The sequence below is a fragment of the Echinops telfairi genome, unplaced genomic scaffold (assembly GCF_000313985.2).
Source record: "Echinops telfairi isolate 266 unplaced genomic scaffold, ASM31398v2 ScPeMD7_7469;HRSCAF=8507_1, whole genome shotgun sequence".
Classification (NCBI taxonomy): Eukaryota; Metazoa; Chordata; class Mammalia; order Afrosoricida; family Tenrecidae; genus Echinops; species Echinops telfairi.
In genome coordinates this window covers 136,086,828-136,096,042 of record NW_022111373.1, presented here as the reverse complement: position 1 = coordinate 136,096,042, position 9,215 = coordinate 136,086,828, and the positions used below count along the sequence as shown (strand labels likewise).

Genomic DNA, 9,215 nt, shown 5'->3' with positions numbered 1-9,215 from the left:
AGGACCTTCAAACTTTGACATACAGGTATGTCACACAATCTTTACCATTGACCTCCACCGGTCTGTTTTTCACCGTTAGTTTCCTGACATCAAGGTTCCTGGAAGGGCTTTCTGCCCATATACCAAACACTCCTCCCAGAGAAGAGGCACCTCTAAACACAGGAAAGCTTGCCTATGATGTTTAAAGTCACTGCAGTACCGAAAACACCTTAAGTACCTTATATACTCGAGTGTAAGCCGACCCGAATATCAGTCGAGGCACCTAATTTTACCACAAAAACTGAATTAAAAATGTGCCAAAAAACTCAGTTTAGACACGAGTATATACGGTACATTAAAATATAACTTAACATCTCGCTTTTAAATTTACCATTTAAAATTCGTTTTTCATTATCATCAACTCACTTTGTAAAAATATATTAAGCCACTACAGTCTCAAAAACCCAAAATGACAGTCCTGTACTCCATCCTAGAAGGTCACTATGAGTTGGAATTAACTCAAAGGCAGCGGGTGTGGGGGGGAGGGTAACCCCTGAAGTCACTGTTTTTCTTCAGTGAGGTCAAGGGCATTTCACGTAAGCTAGTCCATCTTCTAACGGCTAGACGCTAAGCTGATAATCAAAAGGTTCATGGGAGAAGGGCATGGCCTTCTGCTCCCATAAAGATCGACAGTCCTGGGAGCCCTATGAGGCAGGTCTACTCTGTGCTTTAGGGTTGGGCACAGTTGGAATTGTTGAACAACGTAGAAGAGTTGTTCCTTAGGAGTCGGAATGGACGTGGCAATAGGGTTCGCCATTGCTAATGGCTCCATTTTATCATGTAGCGCGTACACACTGAGAACCTTGCCAGAAGAGGGCAGTCCCGGGAGAAGGACATCGTGTTTGGTAAGGTAGAAGGCCCTCAAGGAGATGGATGGACACAGTGGCTACAACAACGGGCTCAGACATAAGAAGAATTGTGAGGGTGGCGCAGGACAGGGCAGCGTGTCATTCTGGTGTGCATAGGGCCACTATGGGTCAGAACCAACTTGATAGTACCTAACCACAACATCCTCACAGCAGCCTACGTAAATATCAAAATGAGATCTGACAGAACAATGCCCAGAATGAAAAAAAAAAAAAAAGAATTAGCATGTAAATCTTTTGCTCAGAAGCAGTAGCTCTGGTTAGGGACATTAATTATTAGGTGTTGTTGAGTCAGTTCCAACTCTTAGTGACCATATGTAGACCCAAGCAAACTGGTACCCAGGTTGCTATGAATAAGCCCATTGTTGCAGGCACGGGGTCCCTCCATCTCCTTGAGGACCTCCCTCGTCTCCAATAACACTCCACTTTACCAAGCATGATGTCCTGCTCCAGCGACTGGTCTCTTAACTACCTTATGATCTCGAAAATAACAAAGCCGATGCCCATGTAACTGAGGGAATGAGATGGAGGTCTTATCTGACGTCCTCTAGCCACGCCAGGGAGGAGACTCCACCTCCATGTAAACCCAAGGCCAACTGTCATCAGGCAGGAGTCAGACATGCCTCTACCCTCCATCTTTCTTTATCGAGACACATCTGTTCCTGCCACGGCACGCACCTCTCTGCTGGGTTAACAATGCAGTGCGACAGCCACGGAGAACTCATAGACGATACTCAGGATTACAAGGGGTTACTAGAGAAATTAGCAGCTTACAAGTCAGGCTCCGTCTGTAAGGATATCCTTACAGCACAGGCTGTAAGAATACAGTCACGGGTCCACAACAACACCTCCCCTCAGCCTGCAACCGAGCCTTTCTCAGGAGCCTCAGTCTCTCAGTCAGAGTCCCCTGGCCTAGGCTGCTGTAGGCCAGGGAGCCAGCCGGCTGTTCTGCTTCACAGTCTCATGGTCGGGCTGGCAATGCTCTCTGCTCCGGCTCATGGTCCGTCTGCCTCGGCTTCTGGTGCCCTGGGTCTCAGCTCCACCACTCCGGGCAGGGATCTCGAATGTGCCTCACAAGTAGCTCCTCTTCCAGGAGAAGTCCCAGCAATTCCTTCTCTCTGTTCTTACTTCTGAGATAAGTGTGGCAGCTAAAACTGACCGCTCTCCTGTATTGGGTGTTTCGCACACCCTGTTTGCATGGCCCCGCCCAATCCTTTGGTGGGGGCAGGAGAGGCATGGCTGGAAGAGCCAGTGAGAACGTTCACTTCATCGCGGCCACGAATCATTATGCTGCTTCCGATTGCTTCCAAATTGGGTCCTATGGCCACACAGACATGCTGCAAATGAAATACCATTAAAAAAAAACACAACTGGTGCATTTTCTTACCTCTTATTCTCGACAAAACCATCTCCTTGATGATTTGCATGATAACACGCCCAAGGATCATGACTGAGATCAAGTGATATACTCTCCACGGGGTCAATGCCAGGAACCTGCAGGGACAGACATACAGGGCACTATTTCAGTCTTGTCTTTTCTTTTTCCCCCCTCACAAAATAAAATAAAATAAAAGGATTTTGGTACCTGCAACAAGAACAAAATAAGCGTTTGATTGATAATGCCTTCCCGGTTGGAATGCCCCCTGGAGTGACTGTGTTGTGTGAAAGTGATCTGAAAGGCTTTGGACTCGAACCGCTCCATCTGTCCCCATGTGCCCTTGTGCAAGGCCTTGGGCTCTTATGTCCAATTGAGGCAGAGGAGCGGCTATCTTGGGGATAGGCCAAATATCGCCTGCAGAGCAGGCTCCCCCTCAAACTGAGGAAGGACACAGCTGACCTGATGGGAGTCGGGGTGGGCCAGCAAAGCAGAACTGTCCTCTTTTGGGGGCTTGGTTTGATGCCATAGTCACCCCTCAGACCCTCCCCACCACCACTGCCAACTCTCTCAACAACAGCCGCTGTTAAGGGTGCACCTCGGGTGTCGATGGAGTGTCCTGTCTGTTGTTGGGGCGCTGGCTGCGGTCCCATTGGTATGTCAAATACCAGCAGGGACGTTCATGATGGATAGGTTTCGGCAGAACATTCAGGCAAAAACAGATGAGGAATAAAGATTTGGCAATCTACTTCCAAAATTCCCAAAAATGTTTCAAATGTTCTGCCATCAAGTTGATTCCAGCTCACAGCAACCTTCGAGAAGAGCACAGAACTGCCTCCACTGAGTTCCGGAGGCTGTATCTCTCTAAGGGAGTCGAAAGCCTCATCTTTCTCCTGAGGATCAGCTGATGGTTTTGAACCGCTGACCTTGTAATTAACAGCCCAATGTGTAACCACTATTCTACCAGGCTACAAACGTTAGCCAAGGAAAATCTATGGATCACAACAGCAGACTGCCTTGATAGTGCTAGAAGATGCATCCTGGAACTGGATCTTAATAAAATGACTTTTTAAAAGAGAAAGTTCAGAAATGACCCACAGAGCTGGCGGCAGGGTGGGGGCTCAGGAAAGATGGTAACCATAACTCTGAGAAGGGTCTCACATCAAGGGTATATAAAGAACTCCTACAAGTCAAAAACACCACCCAGTTGAACTACTTTCCAAAGGAGTTGGATGATCAGTAAACAAACAAGGAAAAACGCTCAGCATCTCTGGTCAAAGAAAAGCGCAAACGGTCCCACCACTGAAAGGGAATCGTGGGAAAATAACAAAGTCGTGGCAGGGACGAGGAGAAGCGAGAACCCTCACCCGCACTGGTGGGGATGGAAAGGGCACAGCCGCTTTAGAAAACCTGCTGGAAGCCACTCCAGCGTCCACAGGTTACGGGTCGTTACTGCCATCGGGTCAATTCCAACTCAGCTCGTTAGGACGCCGTGCAGCTGCTCCTGAGTCCCCCAGACTGTAATTCTTTACGGGAGCACAAAGCTCCATCTTTCTCCCTCTGAGCAGCTGGTGGTTTCGAACCATTGACCCAACATGTAATCACGATGCTACCCGGGCTCTAGAGTTACCACATGCCCCAGAAATTCCAGTGCTAGGTATATATAAACCCCCAAAGATTTGAAAGTAGGAACCCAAACAGATAGTGGGACACCAATACTCATTGCAGCCGCGTTTACCATAGCCAACAATCCAAGCATCCATCACAGACTGATGAACAAAACGTGGCCCATCCATACCATGGAAATTTCTCACCATAGTGAGAAACAATAGTCCTGGTACCTACTACCTCTGAATGGACTTTGAAGACGTGCTACATGAAATAAACTGAAAAACCCTAACTCACCGCCATCGAGTCAATTCCACTCCTAGCTAACGAGAAGACACCCTAGAACTGCTCCGTGGGTTTCCAAGGCTGTTTGTTACTCTTTACAGGGGCAGAAAGCCTCTTCTTTCTCCCTCAGAGTGGCTGAGAGGTTCAAACTGCTGACCTTGCTGGTAGAAGCCCAACATATAACCCATCATGCCATTGAGGCTGTCTTACATGAAATAAGTCGCCCATAAATGGACAAGTACGCATTAACCCACTTACAGGAAACATAAGGAGCCCTGGTGACGTGGTGGTTATGCGTTAGGCTGCTAATGGCAATGTCTGCAGTTAAACTACAGGAGAAAGACAGGCTTTCTACTCCTGTAGCGAATGCCCATCTCAGAAACTCACAGGGCAGGTCTACCCTAGGAGTTGGCATTGACTGGATGGCAGAGAGTTTTTGATTTGGTTCTCACCACCACCACCACCACCCCCCAAACAGAAGCTCCTATCCAGCAGCTCAGTATTTCTTGCAGTCTCCAATTCCCTGCAGCATCCCATCACCACGGGAGGGAGAGAGGGAAGAATTCTGTCCCCAGGCCCTTCACTCACACATGCCAGCCCACCCTGAGGAGTGCTGGGAAGTCCCACCCAGCCTTCCCCGAGGACACACCGAAGCAGGTAAACAACTCGGTGCCTCGGGCCCTGGGCCTCCTGAGTGTGGCTGCCTTCCATGTCACACTGCCTTCTCCTCCGGAGGTTTCAGGTTCAAGAGCTTCCTGGCCAGGAAACAAAAGGCCCCTTTTCCCCAGCGGAATCCATGAAACTGATCATAAGTTCAGGTCCAACTCCAAGAGAAGACGTTGGAGAAGAACCAAACTGGGTCCGTCGGGAGCTCCGTGGGATGACTCGCAGACCGCATTGACCTGGGTTCACTGACAGTCTGCCTGGTTGAGTTTCCCACTCCGCTACCACCTGGTCCATTGAACTTGGACTGGCAAACGCTGGGGTCGTCTTTGGTGTGGATGCTTCCGCACGAGGAGGCTAACAACAAATCAATAAAGTGAGGCCGTTGGTGTTAAAATCAATCCATAAAATCAACTCGGTGTCAACCAAATACCAGTCAGAACCGCTCGAGGCGAGGAGAACGGATAACTGCAGGCGGCAGCTGGAGGAAGCTCCTTGAAGGTGGACTGCGAGCCTTTGACTCACCGGGAGAACAGAGGCCGGGCACGGCAGGGAGCGGGCAGAGTGAGCAAAGGAAACAGCCAGAGTCCAAGGAGGGCAGAGCATAAGAAAGCTGCCCTTCCTGTCTGGCCTGGGGGAGGAGAGGAAGTTTAGTGATGGGCTCTGGGTTCAGTTTCCAACCATTGTTCCTCATCGCCAAGAGCCCTGGTGGCATAATAGGTTACACATTGGGCTGCTAATCATAAGGGCACCAGCTCGAATCTACCAGCTGCTCCACAGGAGAAAGATGAGGCTTCGTTCCCGTAAAGCAGCGGTTCTCAACCTGTGGGTCGCGACCCCTTTGGGGGTTGAATGACCCTTTCACAGGGGTCACCTGATTCATAACAGTAGCAAAATTACAGTTATGAAGTAGCAATGAAAATAATTTTATTGTTGGGGGTCACCACAACCTGAGGAACTGTATTAAAGGGTCTCGGCATTAGGAAGTTTGAGAACCACTGATCCAGATGATGAGAAATGTAGCTGTCACTACAGATGTAGCTGTAGATATAGAGGTAACAGTGGTTCATCGGTAGAATTCTTCTTGACAGGAGACTGGGGTTCAGGTCCTTCGGCATGACCGTTGGTCAGAGGTAGTGGTTCTCAAACTTCCTAATTTACAGCCTCAGAAATCCACAGGGGCAGTTCTTGGTCCTAGTGGGTTGACGCTATGAGTTGGAACCGACCCCATGGCCATGAGTTTGGTTTTCAGTTCCTCCTCACAGCGACCACACGTCTGTCAGTGGAGGCGTACATGTTGCAATAATGAGGAGCACGTTTCAAAGGGAAGCTGGCTTACATGACGAAGAGCGTGACATCAGGGTTGGAGAAAGGCTCATTAGGCTTCTCTGCCATTTGCAGATGATACAACCTTCCTTGCTGACAGTGAACAGGCCTTGAGGCCTTTGCTGATGAAGATCAAGGATCGCAGCCTTCGGTATGGAGTACAACTTAATGCAAAGAAGACTAGGAGCCTCACACTGGGAACATCATCAATGGAGAAAGGATGCAGCTGTCAGGGATTTTGTCTCGCTTGGACCCACAATCAATGTTCACGGAGGCAGCAGTCAAGAGATCAAAAGATGTGTTGCAGTAGGTCAATCTGCTGCACAAGACCTCGTTAGAATTTTACAAAGCAAGGATGTTACTTTGAGAACTCAGGGGTGCCTGATCCAAGCTATGGGATTTTCAATGGCCTCCTATGCGTGTTTAGTTGAGCACTGAAGAAGGGAGATCGAAGACGAAATGATGTGCTTGACTTATGGTGCTGGAGAAGATATAGTCCTATGGGGTGTTCAATGGACAAACTGATTTATATTGGAAGAAGTAAGACCAGGGTGCTCCTTAGAGGCAAGGAGAGCAAGACTTCTTATGTACTTCGGACATGTTGTCAGGAGAGACCAGTCCCTGGAGAAGCACGGCATGCCTGGTACAGCAGAAGGGCAGCCAAAGGAGGAAGACCCTCAAGGAGATGGATCGATGCAGTGGCCGCAATGACGGGCTCCGTCCTAGGCAGCACTGTGAGGATGGCGCAGGACGGGGCAGTGGACCGTCCTGGTGTGCAGAGGGTCGCGATGGCTCAGAGCCGATACAATGACAAACAACAACTTGTGTGCAGTCCAGTCAACTGTAACTCATCAAGACCTGCAAGACTGAGTAGCGCTGCCCCACAGGGTTTCCTAGGCTGTCGTGTTTGGGGGACCAGATCACCGAGTCCTCTGACTGTGGGGCAGCTACCAATGTTTAGGTGAGCAACCTTGCACTTCATCACTGCACCACCACGGCTCCTATGTAATCCTTACAACAATCTAATGAGGACCACGTGCCCCTAGTAGCCCTTTTCCACAGGTGAGCAAAGAGCTTAAGAAACCGGCCCAAGGCCCCAAGCTTAGGGTAGGAGATTGGGCTGGGAATCTAAGCGGGGCTCTTTCTCTCATCTTCTCTTTGCGCTTTGTATTGGGAATTGCATGAGGGTTTACAGGGCCGACTGATGGTCCCGCCAACAATTCACACACACTTCGCTTCATCTCCTCCATTGCAACGCCCACCACAAACCATCGCTTAGCCCACCTACTCCCTGTGGCTCCTGCTTCCATTCCGCCTTCTGTCCTAACCCTCTGAACTTGTCCTGTTGTACATGTTGCCCTGTGCATCTCAAGTGTTGATGGCTCTAAGGTAGGTGCACACCTCCCTAGGGTTATAGTTAACCTCACAGACTTGTCTGTTGGTTAGCTGAAAATTAAAGACTTGGAGTGAATTCCGTCCCAGGCCTGCAGGGTGACTAAGCGCTATAGCGGCTGTTGCTGTTGTCAGGTGCTGTGGAGCCAACTTGAACTCCGAGGACCCTACTAACAGAAGACAACACCGCCTGGCTCTGTGCCATCCAGTTGGCTGATCTCACTGCTGCGGTTGCCGTGCCAATCCCGCTCACAGAGGGCCTGCCTCTCTCCTGCGGACCCTCTCCTTTGCCAAGCTTCACGTCCTTGCCCCGGGACTCGTCTCTCCCGAGTCTGCGTCCAAAGTACCTAGACTGATGTAGTCTCAGCACCCTCGCTGCTACGGAGCATTCTGACTGTGCTTCCTCCAGGACTCGTTCTTCTGGCTGTCCGCAATACGTCCAGTATTCTTCATCAGCACCCTCGTTCACACGCATCAGTTCAATATTCTTCATCAGCACCCTCGTTCACATGCATTAGTTCAATATTCTTCATCAGCATCCTCGTTCACATGCATCAGTTCAATATTCTTTATCAACACCCTCGTTCACATGCATCAGTTCAATATTCTTTATCAAGACCCTTGTTCACATGCATCAGTTCATCTCCCGTAGTCCTTATTCATCATCCAACTTTCATATGCATCGGAGGCAATTGAAAGTACCAGGCGCACCTTAGGCCTCAACTTGATATGTAAAGGGTCCAGCAGTAACATTACAGTTCTCAGCCAGAACCAGCATCCCTAACCCCTTCTCCATCCCTACCGAGCTTAACGTGACGCCTGGCCTTCTCAAGACGTCTCACAGAAACCTTCCCCCTCTCTCCACCATTCTGCTGGTGCCACGGCCAACTGGAGGAAGCGCGGGCTCCTGTTAGACATGATTATTTCTGTCCCAAAGCTGATGAACGCAGGATTCCTGTGTGCGCTCTCTCTGACTTTCTTCACCTTCTCCTGTGGGTGCACGTCGGTCCTTCTGTCTCATCTTCTCTCTACCTCTCCCTTTCTTACTTTCGGCTACTCTCTCTTTACTCCATCTTCCAATCTCTTCTCACCCTGTCCCCTTTACTCTCATTCCAATCTAAACACTGGGCACGTCGTTAACGCTACTAAAACCTGTTCATGGAAACCCAAGCTCTGGGTCCGCTTTCCTTTTCTTCCCATTCTAATGATCTCAAAGTGAGATTAAACAAGCAGGTGGGCAAACAGAGATGGGAACAGAGGAGTAGCAAGCCCCATGGGCCCCCCCGGGCAGAAGCTCAGTTGAGACTAAGACCTTCTCCTAGAGGCAGCATCCTGAATTGGGGCTTCTAACCTCCTCAACTGTGAGAAGACATTACTGTTTGGTAAAGTCACCCAGGTATGGAATTTCAGTTGTAACTAAGATAGAGGTTAAGTAAGACAGAAGACAATAACTACGACAGGTTCAAGCGGCTCCCACCCCACCCAAGTAGATACTGTACGTGGCAACTGACGATGGTAGTTGTCCAGCGTTTTGACAACTGGCTTTGAGCTGGTTTTGAACTGAATCCAAATGGTTCCTTCAAGGCAAGGAAGTGACATGGTATACGGACGCAAATAGGAACCAGGCAACAGTGCTCCCCTTAATGCACAGCCTCCTCTTT

At 49.5% G+C, this 9,215-nt stretch overlaps 1 protein-coding gene across 1 annotated transcript in view; it reads right to left on the bottom strand.

Annotated features, from left to right (window-relative positions):
* Positions 1-2,399, bottom strand: part of RETREG1 (reticulophagy regulator 1) — a 128,335-nt gene extending 125,936 nt beyond the window's left edge. Inside the window, exon 1 of the mRNA XM_013008511.2 lies at positions 2,293-2,399. Coding sequence (XP_012863965.2) covers positions 2,293-2,353 — 61 coding nt within the window. The 5' untranslated portion in view covers positions 2,354-2,399. The remainder of the gene's footprint in view (positions 1-2,292) is intronic.
* Between the last annotated feature and the right edge of the window lie 6,816 nt (positions 2,400-9,215).